This window comes from Chrysochloris asiatica, unplaced genomic scaffold (genome assembly GCF_000296735.1).
Source record: "Chrysochloris asiatica unplaced genomic scaffold, ChrAsi1.0 scaffold00137, whole genome shotgun sequence".
Taxonomy (NCBI): domain Eukaryota; kingdom Metazoa; phylum Chordata; class Mammalia; order Afrosoricida; family Chrysochloridae; genus Chrysochloris; species Chrysochloris asiatica.
In genome coordinates, this window is record NW_006408655.1 from 1,143,391 (window position 1) to 1,165,904 (window position 22,514).

The 22,514-nt window shown below is 38.8% G+C and overlaps 1 protein-coding gene across 7 annotated transcripts in view; it reads left to right on the top strand.

Annotated features, from left to right (window-relative positions):
* Positions 1-9,166: 9,166 nt before the first annotated feature.
* The window catches only part of CACNB2 (calcium channel, voltage-dependent, beta 2 subunit), a 494,901-nt gene continuing 481,553 nt past the window's right edge, over positions 9,167-22,514 (top strand). For 3 of the 7 annotated variants that reach the window (XM_006869886.1, XM_006869882.1, XM_006869885.1), the window contains exons 1-2: positions 9,642-9,677; positions 19,426-19,518. In XM_006869886.1, coding sequence (XP_006869948.1) covers positions 9,642-9,677; positions 19,426-19,518 — 129 coding nt within the window. Of the gene's footprint in view, positions 9,302-9,641; positions 9,678-19,425; positions 19,519-22,514 lie in introns of those variants that run through there. The other 4 variants (XM_006869883.1, XM_006869881.1, XM_006869879.1 and 1 more) reach the window with 3 other exon arrangements.

Here is a 22,514-nt window from a genome sequence, read left to right on the forward strand (position 1 = left end):
CTCCTCTACCTAACATGTTGTTGTTGTTAAGTGCTATCAACTCAGTTCAGACACATAGCGACCCTGTATAGGGTTTCCGAGTAGCATCTGGTGAGTTTGAACTGCTAACCACGTGGTTCAGACCTACTTTACAGTCCAGCATATTAATCCACAGTGCCACACCAGAACTCCATCTACCCAACATGGTGGTGGTAGTTGCATGCCGTAGAGTCAGTTCTGTCTCTTAGTGATCCTGTATAGGGTTTCTGAGGCTGTAAATCTTTTTAAGAGCAGAAAGCCTTTCCCATGGAATGGCTGGCAGTTTAGAACTGCTGACCTTGAGGTTAGCAGCCCTACTCGTAACCACTACGTTACCAAAGCTCCTTGTACCTAATATAGAAGATATTCATAAGTACCATGGGCTGCCAGAAGAACAAACAAATCTGTTTTGGAAGTACAACTAGAATGCTCCTTAAAGGAGCATTTCATCTCTCATACTCTGACATGTTATCAGCAAGGACCAGTCCCTGGAGAAGGACATCATGCTTGGTAAAGCGGAGGGTCAGCAAAAAAGAGGAAGAACCCCAATGAGATGGATTGGCACAGTGACAGCAGCAATGGGCTCAAGCATAAAAATTATGAGGCTGACACAGGACTAGACAGTGTTTTGTTCTGTTGTGCATAGGGTCACTATGAGGCTGAAGCAACTGAAAGATACCTAACAATAACATCTCATAGATGAGGACATATATAACAAGGGGCCTTTGAAACTTTTGTGGACAAATGGAATTCAAAGATAATGCATTTTGTTTTCAAACTTTTAAAAGCCCTTTTGCGTATATATATATATAATTCTTAGGACAAAGCCTGGCACCTACTCAGCAAAAATATCAGTAGTTACAGTTCTTACAGGAGTCCTGGTGTGGCATTGTAGGATAAGCACTGGACTGCTAACTGCAAAGGTGGTGGTTCAGAACCACCAGTCACTTCTCAGAAACACTATGCAGGGTCATTATGAATTGGAACCAACTCCACAGTCCTTAACAACAACAACAACATATTTATTACAGGATGTAAATGCAAGATGAGAAATAAATCAGAAAACAAATGAATGTTCTTTGTAAACTGAAAGTTCTAGACAATATTGCATATTCTAGGTATTTTTCTCCTGGGTACTTTTCAAAATTCATGAAATCTTACTTCCATAAAGTCATCACTCTGGAAGTGAAATTAAACCTTCCAGAATCCTGGTGGCTTAGTGGATTAAGCACTGCTATCCTGGTATGTCACTGCGGGTTTATATGCTGGACTGCAAGGTTAGTTTGAACTTGAAGCTGGTTGTCCACAAACTTAGTTTGAACCTGAAGCTGGTTGTACACACACAAACACACACACACAAACACAAGGTCAAGCTGGTTGACAATGGTTAACTATAAATGGACGTAACTCAATGACAATGAATGTTGGTATGGATTCACTTGCACATTTTGGTTTTAATCTTTCACTATACATAAACACACATAGCCTTCTTAAACTGGATATGAATGTTCCAGGTATTGTTACTCTTGTTGTTGTTGTTAAGTGTCATTTGAGTTGGTTCCGACTCGTGGTGGTGGTGGTTATATGCTTTGGAGTCAATTCCAACTCATAGTAACCCTGGCATAGGGTTTCTGAGGCTGTAAACCTTTACGGGAGCAGAAAGCCTCATCTTTCTCCCACGGAACAACTGGTAGTTTTGAACTGCTGACCTTGTGGTTCGCAGCCCAATTTGTAGCCACTACACTACCAGAGCTCCTTACCAGAGCCCTTAGAGACCCTCTATAGGGTTTCTGAGGCTGCAAATTTTTGTAGGCGCAGAAAGTTTCATCTTTCTCCCAACTGTTAGTGATGCTTGAGTCTTTATATATGTTTAAACAACAATCTGTGACTTATTGCATTTATTTCATAGTGTAATATAAAAAGCAAGTGTGTAATTTTGCAGACTACCAATTCATAGTGACCTTATGCACCAAAGAAAGAACACTGCCTGGTTCTGTGCCGTCTTCGCAATTGTTGTTAACCTTGAGTCCATTTCTGCTGCCATCATACCAATACATCTTGTTGATGTCCTTCTCCAGGGAATGGTCCCTCGTGATAATACAGCCAAAGTATGAGAGATGAAGTATGATGGAGTCAGCCAGGTGGCCAATACAGGAATTATGTTGTCATCCTTGTTAAATACTGATGAGTCAACTCCAAGTCATAGTGACCCTACACAGGGTTTCTGAGGCTGTAAATCTTTGAGGCAGCAGAAAGTCTCATCTTTCCCCAGAGGAGTGGCTTTTGGACTAGAACAACCTAACCTGTGGTTCACAGCCGAGTGCTTAACCTCTAAAACCATCCTGCCCCATAGTAGGCATTATAGTCTTATGGAAATATTATTCAGAATGACAGAGATCCAGAACAACGTAAGATAAAAAATGATTTACTAAGTAAAATGAAAAATCCCCCCAGGTTGCCTCTTTGTCCTAAAGAGCTCTTACTTGGTCCAAGGTTTTAAAAATGTAGTGACAAATCTGCAGGAGTCTTGGGTAGTGTAAGCTGTTAAGAGCTTGATTAATGACCAGAAGTTGGTAGTTTGAATCCAGCCAGAGACATTTTCAGAAGCTAGCTATGGCACTTTGCTTCTGAAAGGTCATAGCCTCAAGAACCCAAGGGAGCAATTCATGCGATCTATCTGAGTTGGATGCAACTTAAAGGAACTAGTTTGGTCCTACAAGAAGGAGTATAAGAATAAAATGATTGTAGTTACTGCTTCTTCCACTTACAAGAAAAAAAAACCAACAACCCTCTTTTAAACTTCTGACTTCTTTGGCCAATGTTTTTTACCAACCCCTGTGCTCATTTCAGAGCATTAGTAATGCTTAGAATATGCCGGTCCATAACAACTAGTAATAAGTACACTGAAGCTTAATCTGCAGCTTGAAGAAATTAGTCATCTGTATTTGAATGCCTCCACTCACAATTGTACATCCATTATTGCTGGGGTATTTTGCATCTAAGATTTAACATTTAAAGAATTAGGCTTTACTTAATCAATTTTTTGTTTTCATGTGTGACTTTTAAATACTGTACAAGTCATGGGATGCTAAAAACAAAATTGACTGTGGAAGATTTCAGTGATAGATATTTTGGGACCTTTTATGTCTAAATTTATAGTGACTTTTTATAGTTAACTTTTAAAGTTAACATACTGTTACTTTTTATTTGAAAGTGTTTACTAGACAGACTCCAATCTGAATGGGTATACTATATTATTTTATTGTTCAATACGTAATATTAAATTAAATTAACATGGGTATAAATAAAGAATTCACATAATGTTCTCATGGGCCATAATTAGATAAATGCTACTCTGTGTTAAAACTAATAAAGTTATATGCCATATTTTAAGACACATGAAGACATAGTATTCATTTACTTCTTTATTCAAGTAACATTTTCAGACATCGTCCTTAGGGGAGCTAGAGATATTAAGATGAATAAGATAATCATTGTTCCCAAAGAATTCTTTCTAGTGGTAAATCAAAAACAAAATGACCAACAAATTCATTGCTGTCTGGTCAATTAATTATGACTCATAGCGGCACATAGACAGAGTAGAACTACCCTATTGGGTTTCCAAAGCTGTAATCTTTGAAGAAGTTGACTGACATCTTTTTCCTGCAGAGTGGCTGGTGAGTTAGAGCTACCAAATTTTCTGTTAACAAACTATCACTTAATGGATGAGTGCACTACCTTCTAGTGGGAGTGGAGAAATGTAAAAACAAAAAGTTCAGTGTCATAAAGTGTATGAAGTGACTATGGCATACTATCGCACACTTGAAATTTTAATTTATACTTTACTTTCCCTTTGGCTATGAATACAAGCAGTATCGCAAACAATTTTCAAGATTGTTTTGATATTTTTGTGGTCTTTTAAAAAATCTGATTAAAGATAAAATTCTGCTTCCTAAATGGTCATAATTAAAAGTGAATGTACTAATAATTAAGTATGCTCTATGAAATCAGACAGGTATCAGGGGAAACACTAAGTTTCATATAACTACGATATAATCCACCTTTCATTAATCCTTTCATCCACAAGTGTGTATTGATTAACTTTTAAGTGTTTACTAATTAGACTATAACCTCCAAGAGGGGGTGGTCCTGGTTTTTGGTTGTTTGTACTAGTCCAGTGATAGATGATAGAAGATGGCTTCACACTTGATTGAATGAATATTGAAAAAATTCCTGAAAGTTCTGTGGTGAATAAATGTGGCTCCTACCCACAGCGGACAGCATTGCAGAAAATGAGTATTCCAGAACACTTAACTCAGCTCATGAGAAACCTGTACATAGACCAAGAATTAGTTGCTCGAATAGAACATGGGAACACCGAATGGTTTAAATTAGGAAAGGTGTGCACCAGGGTATTATTCTTTTGACATACTTATTCAATCTGTATGCTGAGCAAATAATTCGAGAAACTGGATTATTTGAAGAAGAACATGACATCAGGATTGGAGGAAGATTCATTAGCAACCTGCAATATGCAGATGATATAACCTGGCTTTCTGAAAGTGAAGAGGACTTAAAATACTTACTGATGAAGATTAAAGACCACAACCTTCATTATGGGTTGCACCTCAATGTGAAGAAAACAAAAATCCTTACCACTGGTCCAATAAACAACATCCATATAAATGGAGAAAAGATTGATTTTGTCAAAGACTTCATTTTGTTCAGATTAATCATCAGCACTCAGGAAAGGAGCAGTCAAGAACTCAAACAATGTATTGCATTAGGAAAATCTGCTACAAAAAAAACAAGAGCAAAGATGTCACTTTGAGGACTAAGGTGTGGCTGACCAAAGCCATGGGATTTTCAAAAACCTCATATGCATGTGAAAATTAGACAGTGAAAAGGAAGATCGTAGCAGAGTTGATGCATTTGAGCTATGGTGTTGGAAGAGAATACCAGAAGTATCATGGACTGTCAAAAGAACAAACCAATCTGCATTGGAAGTATAGCCAGAATGCTCCTTGGAAGCTAGGATGGCCAGACTTTGTCTCATACTTCAGACATAAATTTGGAGAGATCAGTCCCTGGAGAAGGATATTTTATTTGATAAAGTGGAGGGTTAGAGAAAGAGAGGAAGACCTCTAACTAGATGGATTGGGCCAGTTGTAACAGCAAAGGGCTCAAATGTAGTAACGATTGTGAGGTTGGCCCAGGACCAGGCAGTGCTTCGTTCTGTTGTGCACAGAGTCACTATGAGTCAGTACTGACTCGATGGCACCTAACAACAACAATAATAACACAAACAGAGTTTATGGCCTAGTCTAGATCTAGATTTAATGTTACATGTGTACTTAACTTTAACAGTTTAACTGAAAGAATAGATCTAGAATAGTATTTTGGCAACAGATTACAGGCCTTAAATAGACTATAACTCTAAATCTTTAAATGCAATTTCTTTTTCATTTTTATACATCCATACATGCACACATATAAAATAATTGCTTATTATAGTTATTACAAATGAAAGGTTAAAAAGTAAATCATATATTCAAGGTGCTGGTGGAGTTATCAGCTATGACAAAAAGTAGACTGAGCCAACCTCCATTACCTCCTCCTCCTTTTGCAGCCCCACCACACATCCACAGCCCAAGCCAAGGCCTCCCAGGTCAGCAGTCTGTGACTTTTCAAAATGGCACTTTGTTTGTATTACAGACTCCAATGTTTTTGTTTAACATTTAGAAAAATTTCAATAAAATTTTCAATTTGGATTACATTTAGGAAAATCCATGGCACTTTTGTTGTTGTTGTTGTCAGGTGCCATCGAGTCGGAACCGACTCATAGCAACCCCATGCACAGCAGAACAAAACCATGTCCCATCCGGGGCCAACCTCACTACTGCTGACACACTTGACACCATCAGTGATGCCACCTGTCTGATTCATCTCGTGCTGGTCTTCCTCTCTTTCTCTGACCCTCCATCTTAGCCTTCTCCAGTGACTATTCCCTCCTGACAATATGTCCAAAATATGAGAGATGAAGTTTAGCCATCTTGGCCCCAAAGGAGCACTCTGGCTGCACCTCTTCTTTTGGCAGTCTATGGCACTTTTAGTATTCTCCTTCAACACCACAACTCAAAGGCATCCATTCTTCTACGATCTTCTTTATTCACTTGTGTCCAGCTTTCGCATCCATACGAGGTTATTGAAAATACCATGGCTTGGGTCAGGCGCACCTTATTCCTCTAGCTGACATCTTTGCTCTTCAACACTTTAAAAAGTTCCTGTGCAGCAGATTTGCCCAATGCAATACGTCGTCTGATCTCTTGACTGCTGCTTCCATGAGTGTTGATGGTTAATCCAAGAAGAATGAAGTCCTTGACAACTTCAATCTTTTCTCCGTTGATAAGAATGTTGTTTATTGGTCCAGTGGTGAGGATTTTTGTTTTCTTGACATTGAGATGCAATCCATACCGAAGGTTGTGTTCTTTGATCTTCATCAGTAAACGTTTTAAGTCCTCTTCACTTTCAGCGATCAAGGTTGTATCATCTGCATATCGCAGGTTGTTAATGAGTCTTCCTCCAATCCTGATGGCACATTTTTCTTTATAGAACCCAGCTTCTTGTATTATTTGCTCAGCATACAGGTTGAATAAGTATGGTGAAAGAACACAACCTTGTCACACACCTTTCCCAATTTTAAAACATTCAGTGTTCCCATGCTCTGTTTGAACACCTGCTTCTTGGTCCAGGTACAGATTTCTCAGAAGTACAATTAAGTGTTTTGGAATACTCAGACTTCACAATGTTGTCCATAGCTTATCAGGATCCACACAATCGAAAGCCTTTGCGTAGTCAGTAAAGCATAGGTAAACATCTTTCTGATATTCTCTGCTTTCAGCCAAGATCCACCAGACATCAGTAATGATATCTCTTGTTCCATTGCCAATTCTGAATCCAGCTTGAACCTCTGGAAGTTCTTTGTCAATGTATGATTGTAGCCATTTCTGTATTACCTTTAGAAAAACTTTACTTGCTTGAGATATCAAAGAGCTTGTCCGATGATTTCTGCATTCCGTTGGGTCAGCTCTCTTTGGAATGGGCAGAAATATGGATCTCTTCCAATCAGTCGGCCAGATAACTGTCTTCCATATTTCTTGGCAGAGATGAGTGAGTACCTCCTGTGCCGCCTCACTTTCTTGAAAGATTTCAATTTTTATTCCATCAATTCCTGGTGCCTTGTTCTTTACCACTTCTTGGAGGTACCTAGGGTAAATTAATAGAGTCCTATGGTCACAAGCACAGGAGAAAGATGAGGCTTTCTGCTCCCGTAAAGATTTACAGCCTCGGAAACCCTGTACAGGGTCGCTATGAGTCGGAATCGACTCCATGGCACATAACAACAACAACAACAACAAAATCTAACCACAGAGTCCTGGTGTGTTGCTATGGGACAATGCATTGGATCACAAGGTTGGTTTGAACTGCAAGGTTGATTTGAACTGCAAGGTCGGTGGTTCAAACTCACCAAGTTGCTCCTTGAAAACCCTACACAGGCTCAGCATGCATCAGAACTGACTTGAAGGCCCTTAGCAACAAAACAACAAAACTAGCCACACCAAAACCTTAAAGCCAGATCAAATCAGTGTATGGTGCAGATAAATTTAAAATATCTACCATTATCATTAGGAGCAAATGCTATATCCCATAATAATTTAATATATCATGGTAAAGTATAAAAATTGAAGCCTATTGTATTGATTTTCTGCAAGTATACCACAAGGTATACATTCTATAGTTACAAAACAAAACCTGATGCCTGGGAAGCTTATTCTACCGAGATTTCCACTAGTAAAAGTTTTGGAGTGAGATGTACTTTAGAACACTGTTTATTAAGAAGATCTGAGTGAAATGTTCTAAATGAAACATTCTTGCTACAGCTACTACCCCTCATCAAGGCTTCATGATCTTGATTTTCGGGAGAAAGATGAGGCTTTCTACTCCCGTAAAGATTTACACCCTCGGAAACCCTGTACAGGGTCGCTATGGGTCGGACCCGACTCGATGGCACTTAACAACAACAACAACAATGGAAGTGCTATTTTGTCTAAAATGTGATGTTCAGACTTACAGCTTTATAGGAAAGTCTAACTTTTGTGAGGGAAGCAGTGCCTTTTGGCATCAGGGCAAAGACTAAGATAAACAAGAGTTAAAGGAAAACATCAGAACTTGGGTTCCGAAGCAGTGGATTTGGAACCAGTTCAAGATGTCAACTGCAGATTCCGGACCCCAAACCTTAGTTTATCATTCCCATTCTGGCTTCTCATTATTGACATAACCAAGTGCCTACAATTTCTGATGGGACATTCAGAAGTGTCTACATTATTTGTAGACACTTGCTTTCCAGAGTTATGGGAGAGTTTCAAAGATTTAAAACATTCAGATTAAGAGCTTCTCCAGTCATTCCACCCAAGCTCCCTTTGGAAGTTAACGACCTGTTCTCATCAAGAAACTTAGGGTTCTAGATAGATGGTTTTGGAGAAGTGAGAGCCGAACCTTGCAGCCTGAGACAGAAATCACTGGGACGCAAGGCCGCTCTTTGGTTGCTTTGAACAACTTTCCAACGCGTGTGCCATGGCGACGCGCAGTGGCTGTGTTGGAGTGCCTGCGGCCTCTTGAGAGGAACTTTTCTACTGTGATTCGGTTGCCTTGTCACTCTCTTTTTCCGACGCGCCTCCCCCTGGGCTCTCGCTCCCCTAGCTCCCTCCCTCTTGGCTAGGACCTTCCAGACTCCAGCAGCTCCCGTTTCTGCCGCTGCGCTCCGACGCTGCTGCTCTGCGCTCACTCTGCCTGCCTCGGCGCTGGTGAGGCTCCTAGCCATCGCTGCAAAACAGACGGAGATCCCCTCACTGGCCACCCAACTGCTTCCCGGCGCCACCAGCTCCGGCCTCTCTAGCTTCTTGCTTTTCAAAATGGCACAGCCCGGTCCCGCGCTTTGAAAGCGAGGGAGCGCAGAGCGGAGCACCCGGGCGCTGCGCAGCGCTGCGCGGCGCATTAAGGCCGAGCCCCGGGCTTCATTTGGTGCAGAGGGTGTCTGGGGAAAGGAGGAGGGAGAGAATCTCCAAGAGGGACTGGCTGCTTTCTTCGAGCCGACTTTTTGCCAATGGTCCAAATCGACATGTCCAAGTCGCCTCCCACAGCGACAGCGGCGGTGGCGCAGGAGATCCAGATGGAACTGCTGGATAACGCATCTCCCGCGGGGGCGCTTGGAGCCCCGGCACAGGTAGCAAGCGCGCTGCGCTTTCTCTTTTCTTTGTGAGCCTCGCGGGTGCTGACCTCCATCTCTCCCAGCGTCTGCTCTCCTAGGATCTCTAGACTTGCAGCTCTCTCCTGCTGGGTCTCCGTCTCCACCTCCTCCTTTCCTCTCCGCCGTTTGCCACCCACTTCTCCCCTGGCTCCGGTGACCCTGCCCTTTTCGCCTTTCCCTGATTCTTCTCAGGTTTCCATTTTCGCTGCTTCGGAAAAGCAAGTGGGAAAGGGCCAGGGAGACCTCTCAGTCTTAAGAGGCTTCTCCCGGGCTGCCCTTGTCAGCTATCCTTCCCGGGAGAAGCACATGGAGAGAAATGAAACAAGCAAGTGGACTGGACCTGCTCAAGATCGTGAGTACAGGGTGGGCAGGAAGGGGTTCCGCTTCATGTAGCTCTTTCTTCAACGCAGACCCTTTTGGACAAGCTCTTGAGTGCGGGGTGGTTTAACAATTTTTTTTTTTTTAATTTTTAATTTTTTAGGTCGATGATGTTGGGCGGGAGTAGGTGGGTGAGGGCGCTTTGACTCTCGTTCTGGAACAGCTGACCACCTTCCTTCCATATCTGGGATGATGTATACACCTCTTTGACAGCTTCCCTCTAGCACTGCCGGCATACCTCGTTTGTTTCCCTTAAAACAGGAGCGAGTTGGAGATAAGAAAGTTTTTCTATTTATCCTTGAAATGTTAGCCATTTCAGTGCCCAGAACCACCTTCCTTTCTGAAGAGTATTAGTGGTTTCTGGGGAGAAAATTCAGGTTTACTACTCTTAGTGAAATAGGATATGTCAGTTGTAGGCGTTCACTTTTACATAAGGCTTTGGCAGGTATAGTTTGGATTACAGATACCTTCAGGTCACTGTGTAATGAGTTCCTCAACTTTTAGCCTAACAGGGAAATGACTTAATCAGTCTCCTAGCAGTGGACGAATCTCAAGTGATGTGAAGAGGTTAAGGACTACATTTCAAGCATCTCTTTGGAGAAATGTTTCTTCTTAACTATATTGGTTTATTGATTTCAAAACTACATTTTTTTCAGATTGTAAACTGTGGTATAATAGCCAGAGGGTGAGCATGTTAGAATATCATGCACTGTAGTAGGAACAGGGGTGAGAAAACGTAATAAAATTTACAAGTGTTTGTTTTGTTTTGGATAGGTAAGGGGAAACTAACTGCTTTGGATATTTTGACACTGAATCCTGGGGATTTCAGTGCTATAGCAGCCTACCTTTCTTAAACTTGCTTTTACCACTGGGAAATCAACATACTAATTTAAACCGTACACTCCACCTTAGAATAGTGAAAACCAGAAATCAATTTCTTTCATAAAATAAAACAGCTAAATTTTAGTTTGCCTTGAGCTGTTTAGCTTCATTAGCAGAGGTGGGACATTTAATTAACTACCTGCATGTTCATATCTAACTCTGTCAGAGGATCTGAATTCTTATCAAATCATTTCAAACTTGATCTAGACTTCTGATTTTATCAAGAAATTTTTCCAGGTTAGGTGAGAATGAATTATCTGCTCAAAACCTTGGTAATACCAGGATGAAAATTTTGTATGTTGACAGATGAAAGGTCTTTTAGGTCTTCTTTTTTCTTTGATTTCCTTTAGGAGATTTTAAAAGTTTTTATTCTTGTCATAAGCATAGAATTCCTGAATTCCTGGAGGTCGAAATCAGGATGATATAAAGCATGACTGCTTTCAAATAGGAGATATTAATTTACTTAGTTATTTACATAATTAAACCTAAGTCAACACATTAATTGTGCAACTGAAATATGAAATGATTCAATTAAGAGAAGTCACACTTTCTAACTTCAAATAACTTATACTCTAATAATTGTAAATATGAAAAAAAAAGAATCAGTTACATGACAAATGTGATACGGTTTCATTATTCTCTTGGGGGTAATTTGTTAGGATTTCATGGTAGAGATAGCATTTGAGAAGAGATTTGAAGGAAGAGTCCAATCCCAAGAGAGAATTTTTGAGGTATTGAGGGCCCATTCATGAAACAAAGTTAGAATTTTTTTTGCACATGTTGATAATCTCTAGTTTGAAAAGAGAAAGATACAGATTTGGATCAGCTAGGCATAAGACTGACAAGGAAATTTGAGGCCACATGTTAGAAGTTTTAGAACCTGTAGTATTCATAACAGGAGACCCTGAGTGGCAACAGTTAAGTGTTTGACTAGTGAGTGAAAGGTTAGTGGTTCTGAAGTTATCCAGAGGCACCTCAGAAAACACGTTTGGTGATCCGCTTCCAAAAGGTCGTAGATTAAACCCCACAGAGCAGTTCTGTTCTGTACACATTGGGTCACCCTGAGTTGGAACTGACTTCATGGCAGATGACAACATAACAGTATTCTTACAGCTCATTCCGAAGTATCAACCTGGGAACGCTCCGTAAGGTACCTTAGAGCCTCAGGAGTCCAAAGCTGGAGCTGCCAGAGGGAAAATTTATAAAATCTTTTGGGTGGACAAGAGGTAATAAGGCCTGTAATGGGTACAAGGGCTCTAGGCCTGAGAAATGTTAGAGACTCAAATCCATAGGAATTGGAAAGAGATTGCAAAGATATGGAAGAAATAGGAGAAAAATAGACTTGGATTTTATCAGGAAATCTTGAAATAAGAAGTATAAATTCAACTCCATCTCTTTTTGCTTTCTCTACCTTTCAAAAATGAAAGCAATTTTACTTAAATTGTGTTTATATTTCATCCGTTATTTGAGAGAAACATGGCCTTGTTTATTTTATATCGAATAAATCATAACATCCCAGGGCTGTGTGAAACTTGGCAAAGCTATCTATTTCATCTTTGTTTGGTCAAGATAGGCCAGCAGAGAAAAAGGGGACTGACTCAGGAATATTCCCTTTTTAGTGGCTCTCGTTATTAAGTGCTGTCGAGTCAGTTCTGACTAATAGTGACACTGTATAGAGTTTCTGAGGAACTGCTGGTGGTTTTGAAGCACTGACCTTGTAGCTAGCAGCCTGGTGCTTATCCTAAATTGCCATTTGTAACTCCAAGTAATAGTAATTCCACTGGAAATGGCATTTTCATTTACAAATGGGACCTCTAAGCAATTGTTGATTTTTAAGAATCTTTTCTTTTTCACCTCATAGTACAAGTTTTGTATGAACAAAGCAAAGCTTGTAGAAACCCAGACTCTGCCCATTTTCCATTTTTTGTATCAGTACTTCTGCCTCGGGAAAGGCATACTCATACATTCCAGCCTGTCACCCAAGTATACTGTCTTAAAAAAATGAAATACATATGTTTCTTACGTGAGAAGTAAGGAGCAATCTAACTGCAAATTCAGGAAAGTTCTAATTTGAGTAGTTTGCACTGCCTTTTAGGGCACCTGTTGAACAGTTTCAGTGTGACCTCAGATGCAGTCTTCCTCCAAAGAAAAGGAAGAAAAGTAGGGATCTCTCTCCAGAGCTCTGAACCTGTCTTGTCCAGTAAAGAAGCACTAGCCACAGCTACTAAACGCTTGAAATGTGGCTAGTCCAAATTGAGGTAGAATTTTAAATCCACACCTGATTTCAAAATAAAGAATATAAAACATTTCATTAATAATTTATATGTTGATTACATGTTAAAATGGCTGTGAATATATACATATCAGGTTACAATAAGCAGTGGACTGTGAATCACAAGGTCTGTCCGTGGTTTGAGTCCGCCCGCTGCTCTGTGGGAGAAAGATGACGCTTTCTGCTCCTGCACAGATTTAAAGCCTCAGAAACCCTATAGAGGTCGGAACCAACTGGAAGGGACTTAACAATAATAATTAAGTAAAACATATCATTACAATTAATTTTACCTGTTGTTTTTTACCTTCATCATATGGCTATAAAGCAATCTTTTCTGTAGGTGGCTTGCATCATCTTTCTGTTAAAAAGCATTGTTTTAAATTATAGCACTAGGAGTTGAATAGAAACTATATGAAAGCTGAGTAGATTGAATGAAGGTCAAGCGAGTTGAGAATATGATGGGGTCAGAAGAGGAAATGCATGAGTAACAAGAACAGAATCTCAGCATCTTAGGCCTCAAAGAGATTGTAACCCTCACCTCCAGTCATACCTGAAAATGAACAGACAGTAACCAGGGGACCTGTTTGTTTTGCTCCTAGCAACAGATCCCAGCTGCTTCCACCCCAGCTGAGTTTGCCAGATGCTTTTTAAGCATGTTGTAGTACTACAGCCTGGTAATGGTAACATCCTGAATTTCTGTTGTAAGAAACTGTATCTGAAAAGAGCAGCAGCCTTTTTCCCGTGGTCATGGATCCTGGACTTTATTATTTTGTTAAAAACTAACCACCATCACGCTCCCCTTGAATGTTATTTTTGTTCTGGTATTTTTATTATTTCCATGTCTATTCCTTAATTGGGTATGGGAGAATTAAAAAAAAAAAAAAAAGTTAATCAATTTTTGGGGGGTGTTTTTAGTTTTTTTTAAATTTAATTTTTAGTTTTGTCTTTTCATACTTGTTTATTTTTATGATGTATTTTGTTCCGCTCAGTTGTATGAGTATATAGAAAGTAGCCTTGGCCTTATCAAGAAAAGATGAGCAAAATACGTTAACCTTTTATATAGGGTGTTGTATCTTCAGTTTTGTTGTTAGGGGATGCTTCTACTCCTACCAATAGTATATTTAACTTTCACTTAACTTACACAATTACCGGAAGATAAAATTAATTCTTATACCAGTTAAAATAACTGTACCTGGCTCAGACTTCTTTCTGAATCTGGCCAGAAGTCAGTTGTGCAGAAGGCAAGGTTTGTCCTTAGTCTTCTGTGCACCCTGCTACAGCTATCTTGTTGTTGTTGTTGTTGTTGTTGTTGTTAAGTACCTTGGAGTTGGCTCTGACTCATAGTGACCCTGAACAGGTTTCGGAGGCTGTAAATCTTTATGGGAGCAGATAGCCTCATCTTTCTCCTGTGGAACATCTGGTAGTTTCCAGCTGCCGACTTTGAGGTTAGCAGCCCGATTCGTAACCACTACGCTACCGGAACTCCTTACAGCCATCTTAGAACAGCCCAATATGACAGAGTAGAACTGCCCCATAACGCTTTCTTGGCTGTAACCTTTACATGAACAGGTTGCCAGATCTTTCTGCCACAGAGCTGCTGTTTGGGTTTGAGCTACCACCCTTTAAATGAGCAGCCGTGTGCTTACCTACTGTACCACCAGAGCACCTTATTTCATAAAGCTGTTGTTGTGTGCTGTTGAGTCACTACCAACTCACAGTGACATGCTATAAGGTTTCTGAAAGTGGCTGGTGGATTTGAACTGTCGACTTTGCAGTTACCAAGCCAGTGCTTATTCTATAGTGCCATGCCAGGGCTAATAGGCAATAAATGGAAATTAGTTTCTTTTTGGACTATTTTGGGTAACTTGGCATTAGGGCCAGACCAAACCCTCTTTCCTCCCTCCCTTTTGCGTCTTTCGTAGTCTGCTTTAATTGTTACTACCTGTTTTCTATATTGCAAAAAAGGACTGTTGTTATTGTTAAATGCTGTCAAGTCAGGTAGTGTTGCTAAAAATTATATTTTAAAAACAAACCATTGCTCATTAGTTTAAATGTGCTTAAGTAACAACTTAACAAGCAAATTATGCTTGTATATATTTTTTCTGTTTCAAATTTAGTCTACTTAGTAATTGAATGATTTATCTTAATTATCTTATTTTCACTTAGGGAATGTTTGGGCTTGACATTTTTTTATTTTTTCTTTTTGATGAAACACTCTAGTCTTTATTTTCAACAATATAAAATAACAAATGTGTACTATAGAATGGACTTAATTTTAAATATGCATTGAGATAAAGGAAATATAATTTCGCAGTGGCAGCATAACTTTTCACTAACATTTTAAAAGTAAGTAAAAATATACTCTTAGTTCTCCAAAAGACCCTTTAAATTTTTTTTTTCTTGGTCCAGGATATTGATATAAAAAATAACTAGTCATTGAATGGAGTCCGGGTGTGGTGCTGTATGATAATGCACTGGCCGGAAAGGTCAGTTTGAACTGCAAGGTTAGCAGCTCCTCGGAAACACTTTGAGTCAGAACCAACTCCATGGCATTTAACAACAACAACAATATACAATATATATTATTGTTGAAATTAGTAAAATAGAATAGAGGCATACTTAAGTATATCTTTTTATTTAGGTTTTTAATAAATATGTTATATAATGAATAGGGATTTGCTATGACAATATTAAGGTTTGAAAAAAATTAACTTTCAATAAACCATCCTTTGTAAATTTAAGCAATTGAAGGACACTATATTACTTCAGTTTTTTTTTTTTTTTTTTTGCAAAATGACCACCATTTGCATGCCATTTAGTATGTCATGGATTTTTACTGTACAAATGTGTGTCTTAGCTCAACTTAAAACTGTAATCGTTTGTCATCTATGCATTTCATTGTTGTTGTTAAGGGCCATCAAGTTGGTTCCAACTCATAACAATCCTGTATAGGGTTTCCAAGGAGCAGCAGATGGGTTTGAACCGCTGACCTTGCTGTTAGCAATCCAGTGCATGGAGCATTGCTAAGTACATATGAAATAAAAATGTTTATGCAGTGTTCACAGGGGTTTGAAAGAGTTGGTAAGATTTTTTAAATGTATCTAACTAGTTTCCTAAGACTTCTGGTATGGCACTGTGGATCAGCACTGGACTACGAACCACAAGATCAGCAGTTCAAACCAGCAGCTGCTCCACGGAAACCCTTTGGAGGGTCTCTATGAGTCAGAACTGACTCAATGACACTTAACAGCAGCAACAACTAGGTTCCTAGGTCCTGGTGTGGTGCTATAGAATAAGCATGGGACTGCTAGCCACAAGGTTGGCAGTTCAAACCTACCAGCTACTCTCAGAAACCCTATACAGGGTCACTATGAGTCAGAACTGACTCGACGACATATAACAGCAACAATAGCTACAATAAACTAGGTCCCTGGGTGGTCCAAAAGGTTTGTACTCAGTTACTAACCAAAAGTTTGGCAGCTTGAATCCACTCAGTAGTGCTGTGAGAGATAATCTGCTTTCATAAACTTAAATAAACAAGGGAATCCCAAACCCATCATTGGTGGGCGGATTTTGACTCATGGTTTTCCTAGGTATTTTCTGTGTTACATGCTGTTTTCTTTGTTGCAATCTTTTGGAAGCAGATTTCCAGACCTTTCTTCCATAGCCCTGCTGGGTAGATTCAAATTCAGTAGTTGAGCACATACCATTTGTACCCCCCAGTTAGTCTGATAAGCCCTATAGAGCACAATTCTACCAAAACATGCATGAGGTTGCCATGAATTTGGTTTCACTCTAGAGCAACAGGCTTTAACTTCCTGCCAAGGACTGTGGCTTCATCTGGGAATGGATGCTGTAGCTCTAACAGTGTCCGTATGTACAACTGTGAGTGGTCAACACCAAAGCAGCTGAAGAGTAAAAGTGCTTGCACACCAAAGCCATGGAAACGTAAAAATACACTTATCAAAAAGCTGAAGCCAATTTCAATGATGGAATTTCAAAGACACTCTCTCTGCCCATGTCAAACATGGTACTGGAATGACATAGTAATGAGATGACGTATCGTGTCTTTGTTCTCAGAGGTAACGTATGTATGCTCCTCATGAAGATAAGTAACACATTTTACATAGATTTCCCCCCCACCCTCAAGGAACATGATAGGCCTCAAAACTGCTTTGAAGGTAGTATTTTTTTCATGTGGAATATGAAAAAGTTATTTTTCATATTTTTTTATGCATTAAGAACATTTTCATACTTATTTTTATACTTTAAGAACATTTTCATACTTTAACGTTCTTAAGCCTTGAAAGACACTTCTGCCCAAACCTTTGCATAATTGGAAAAGAATACTGTCCAAAGAATGTTATTTTTCAACAGTTTACTGAATAATGTTTACAGAAGTAAGAAGAATAAGCTGTTAAGTGAGGAGAACCTTGTACATAGCATTATGAAAGCCCAATCTAGGCGGTCTTCGCTTTTATGAAGTTGAGAGTTAATGAAATGCTATGGAAATACATTTGTATTATATAAATCCCCTAGATACTTGGAAGAGAACAAACTTAACTTAAGAATTTTTTTTTTTTTTTTGGCTTTAAGATTATTTCATCCGCTCTCTGATTGCAAATTCCTCTAAATTACTCATAACACAAATGTTTGTCATAGATTTTAACTTGCCCAAGTGTTATGTACATTATGGTTTATAAAATATTTCCACTTTAATGAAAACCATATGAATATATAAAACGTAACAAAATGGCATTTGCAAAATCCCAATGTGGTTACTTTAAAACTTTCCTTTATAAATTCTTATAATTTAATGAAATATCTCTGAATCTAATAATTCTAAGAATATTAGCCCAATCCTAATGTAGATAAAACTTTTTTACATATCATTTTTGAGCTCTTACCATGTGCTTTAGGAATTGCTATAAATATATAACTTCATATAATACTTGCAACAACCCTGTGAGATATTAATATCCCCACTTGAAAGATAATAAATAAGACTGATTTTGGAGAGGTTAAGACATTTTCTCATGGCCAACTACAGGTAGTGTTCCAACCTATGTTCAGTGTTGACCTATTTTCACTTGTATTTTCATGTTTAGTATTTGCAATAACTTACCTATGCCTGGACTTAAACATAGATTGAATCAAAGTTTATTCTTAGTGCTTTTATTATAAACTGTAGATATAATAGAAAAGGCAAGTTATTTCTTGATGTTTGTGTTTAGCGTAATCTTATTAGTAAAACAACTAACCCTTTAACTTTCTGTTCTTAAATTTTTTTTAAAGTTTTTATTATGAATTGAGTGACAGTTTGCATGGGAAAACATCAGTTTTACATTCATCCTTTCATTGCAATGATTACAATCTCCTCTGTGCATCGTCATTCAATAGTATTTGCTTCTATTCCTCTGTTTTTTTTGTGTGTGTTTTTTTGGGGTGGAGAGGATGTACATAAAAACATTCAGGAATATATAATCATTTAAACATCTGAAGGGCACATTCTGCAAACCTGCCTCCCGGCCATCAGCACACAGCCTTTTCCCTTCCATGAGTCTAGAGTCCTCAGCTGCTGTCTCTCTCCGAGTCATCATCTCTGCCTCCATCGCTGGTGTTGCTGCTTCTCTTAATAGGGTCCCACATTCCGCTCAAACTCTTCTCCCTTGATGATCCTAGGGTCCTCTGTTCCTGGAATGTAAGATTAACTACTCCCCCCTTTTTGTTACAAAACTTCTACCTTTACAGTGTGACAGTAGCAATAAGTCATGATAACAATTACTCACTATTGAATCATAAGAATCTTATCCCCATCTCCAGACCCATCTAGACAAGATGAAAACTATTCAGTGGGGATTCTATTCCCCTGCACACTCTGAAACTAAACTCCTTCTTGAAAACTTGTAAGCCAGCCACTTCATGACTTTATAGCTCCCGCCCTATTTTAGGTAGCCAGTGTCCAAGTAACCCATTCCTATCAACCCTGTGTATAGAGGGGATAGGATTGATACTTGATATGAAGACTCCTTCCCTCTCAATTGGCATTTTGAGTTACTACATCCATAAGAAAGGAGCTCTGGTAACATAGTGGCTATGAATCAGGCTGCAAACCTCAAGGTCAGCAGTTTGAAACTACCAGCTGTTCCGCGGGAGAAAGATGAGGCTTTCTGCTCCCGTAAAGATTTACAGTCTCGGAAACCCTGTACAGGGTCACTATGAGTCAGAACCGACTCCATGGTACATAACCACCACCACCACATACATAAGAATAGGTCAACTTCATCTAATGCTTGTTTTGAAATACTTCATCTTTATTGACATTTGCCTTGTGATTATAGTGTATTTATAATACCATAAATTGTTTTAATTCATCAGTCAGTAAGTTGTTTGTCTGAAAATCTCTCTTCCCTGTACACTCACTAGTTTGAAATAAATTTCTGGGATCCCTATAACTTCCTAATGATGCCTGTCTGATGGCAATTTATTCTTTGTTTTGATTCCTGTGAAAGAGTTTAATAAAAATATCATTTGTCTTTTCTTTTTTTCTTTTGTTTTTTTTTTGTAGTCATATGGAAAAGGAGCTAGAAGGAAAAACAGATTTAAAGGATCTGATGGGAGCACTTCATCTGATACTACCTCAAATAGTTTTGTCCGTCAGGTAAGATAGCTCTTAAATTCATAGTTTTTTGATGTATATGAAAATGAATTTCGTTTTTTTGTTGTTGTTGTTGTTGTTGTTTTTAAGTTGACTCTTTTACCTTCATCCTTTAAATTCTTTTAGTCTTATTACGCTTGCTTTTAATTCAAGTGAAAATTGTGCAACTGGATGTCATAATTAAAATGTTTTAATTAAGTGAGACAAAATACTGATTACACTTCTTGGCAAGTTGAGGAAAGACAAGTGTAAAATCCATTACAAAGAAAAAAAAATCCATTACAAAGGATTTCTTCATAACAGAGTGAGTGAACTTGAAAAGAAATGGGGGTAGGGTGGAATGGGGTGGGGGAGTGTCTTTATCACCAGCTATGATGTTGAGATAATGGTATTCTGTAACTTTCCTGTGGCTGAAGTTTGGGCATAAATGGAAAAAGAGACTATTGTTCTTAGGTTTGAAATGGTTGAGGCTACTAAGGTTCAATAGAACATGGAATGCCTGTGAGACATAATTTAAACTGTTGCTGACTCTGGAATTGTACCCTTTATTTCAGTAATGTGTGGCGTACTCTTGCCCAGCAGTCTGGAACTATCTCCTAGACTAAACAGGCAGTGTCAGACTCCTTACACATAAATACTCTTCTATATGTAACAGAAAGGACTTTAATTAAGAGAGGAAGAACAAAGGCAACCAGACCTCTCAGGGTTATGTGTCAACACTAAAGTCTTGCCAGGTTCAGGTGAGCAGTGTCTTCATCTAGCACCTCTCAACTGAAAAGCAAAAGACAGAGGATACTACAGAGCAGAACCTGCCTTCTTAGCTGAACTATGACCAGTTTCTGGCCAACACTGACATGAATAATCGCTTGTCAGTGCCAGCTCATTCCCCAAACGTTGGTTGGCAACCCAGAAAAGCTGCCACATTTCTTTTGGATGCCACTTCCCCCTGTTGCTTCATGTACCCGTCAACATGACCATCCACCCCCTGTTTCTTTGCAAGGAGGGTCTTTTATAAATCATATATGACTGTTTGGGTTTTATTTTTGTCCGTGGCAGTGCACCTTGCTCTCTGTTGACTCTCATTAGTTCTGTTTGCTCTTTGTAACATTCACCCAGAGCCTGCCTTCCCAGCTATATCTCTCTCACCGTTAGCAACATTTGGCCTTGAACTTGTTTGTTCACCTGCTGCATCAATGGAGACTTGTTATTAGCTGGTTGTACCTCTTTATTCCTTCCTTAAAGACAAACAATCCCTCTCCAGCCTCAGTTCCCCATGTGCATCATTTTGGTGTACAAAGAGTGTCTGAATCCCACTTCGGCGACTAGTAAAAATTTTACTTCTGGCATATGTCAATTGAGAATTGTTTGGGTGGAAGGAAGTTAGAAAAAAGAGTATTGATTAAGAAAGAGCAAAGCTTCTTTGCCAAGAGACAAGAAAAAAAAGAAGATGAAGTCAACTGTGACCCAGCCTTAGAGCCATGCATGCTCTGGCTGATGTGAGGTGCAGAATGAAGGCATCCTTGGGCCTCAGAAGGGATGAAGGGCATTGAGAAATCGTTACTTACCTTAGGTGAGCCAGTTAAAGGAAAGTTACTTAAGGCCTTTTCCATTTCAAGTGTCCAAATTTATTCTGTCTCTGATACAAGGAGATTGAACCCTGGGGAGTTAGAATCTATAACTCTGAGTCATCATATCAGGCCTCAACATCAAGGAACATGAGGCAGAAGAAAATATAAGCTTCTTAGTACACATGGTAACTGTAGTAAAACAACATAAAGTAAAATTTACCCTTAAAATCCTTAAAATTATATTTTCACAAACAGTATGTCATCTATAAGAACTTTAGTCTCTGTTTAGGAAATACCGGCTGCTTTTAGGTAGTGCTCGTAATGTTGTGCTTTCAAATGTTTAGAAGTTGAAAATGAAAAATGTACATAAAGAAAAGGAATTAAGGACTTTTGTTTTTAAAAACAATGAGAGACTATCAGAGTTATATACAATTAGTCTGGAAAGTAAACATCATTTTTTTCTTTTTTAATTTTCAAAATAAAGTGTCTTTTTTTTGTGTGTGAATAGGGCAAATCAGTTTTCTATTGATAATTCCATAATTAATTATAATTAATTAATATAATTCACACAGGTTGTTTAATGCCATTGATTGCAGTCCCTACAATGTAGCATCACTTACCCATTTCCACCTTGTTTTTTCCACTTCCATTTCTTGTTGATGTGAAACATTGTTATTAAGTGCTGTCAAGTTGGTTCTGACTCATAGAGACCCTGTATAGGGTTTCCAAGGAGTGGCTGGTAGGTTTGAACCACCAGTCTTGCTGTTCAAACCAACCATGCAGTCTAGTGCTGTATCTTACAGCGCCACACCAGGATTCCATATGTGCTAAAAATTGATAAGAAAAATCAATTTTGTACACTCAGTACAATGGAATGTTGTACAGCAAAGGAAATGAACCAATTACTAAAACATAGAAGATAGATGAATATATTAAAAATGCCACAAATTGTAAGTATTCAGTTTGATGAAGTTTCATAGGTAAATATACTCATGTAGCCACATGTTCCAGGTTAAGGAATGGTAATAGAAGCATCTGAAATCCCCCTTTGGGCCTCTCAATCAATGCCCCATCCTTTCTCACTAAAGCTAAGCATGCTGCTTTATTCTGATAGTAAACATTACGTTTACCTGTTTTTGAAGATTTATAGAAACAGCATCATTTTGTGTCTGGGTTCTGGTACTCAACCTTCTGATTGGTATGTTCATTTGTCTTCTATGTTTTAGTAATTGGTTCATTTCCTTTACTGTATAACATTCCATTGTATTGAATATACACAATTGATCTCTCCTATCTGTAGTTGATGGGCTTTGGGTGGATTGCACATTTAGGCATGCATATTTGTTACACATACGTGTGCATTTCTGTTGAATGTGCAAGTGGAATGCTGGCTCATATGGTATGCATATGTTCAACTTAAGTTAATACTGC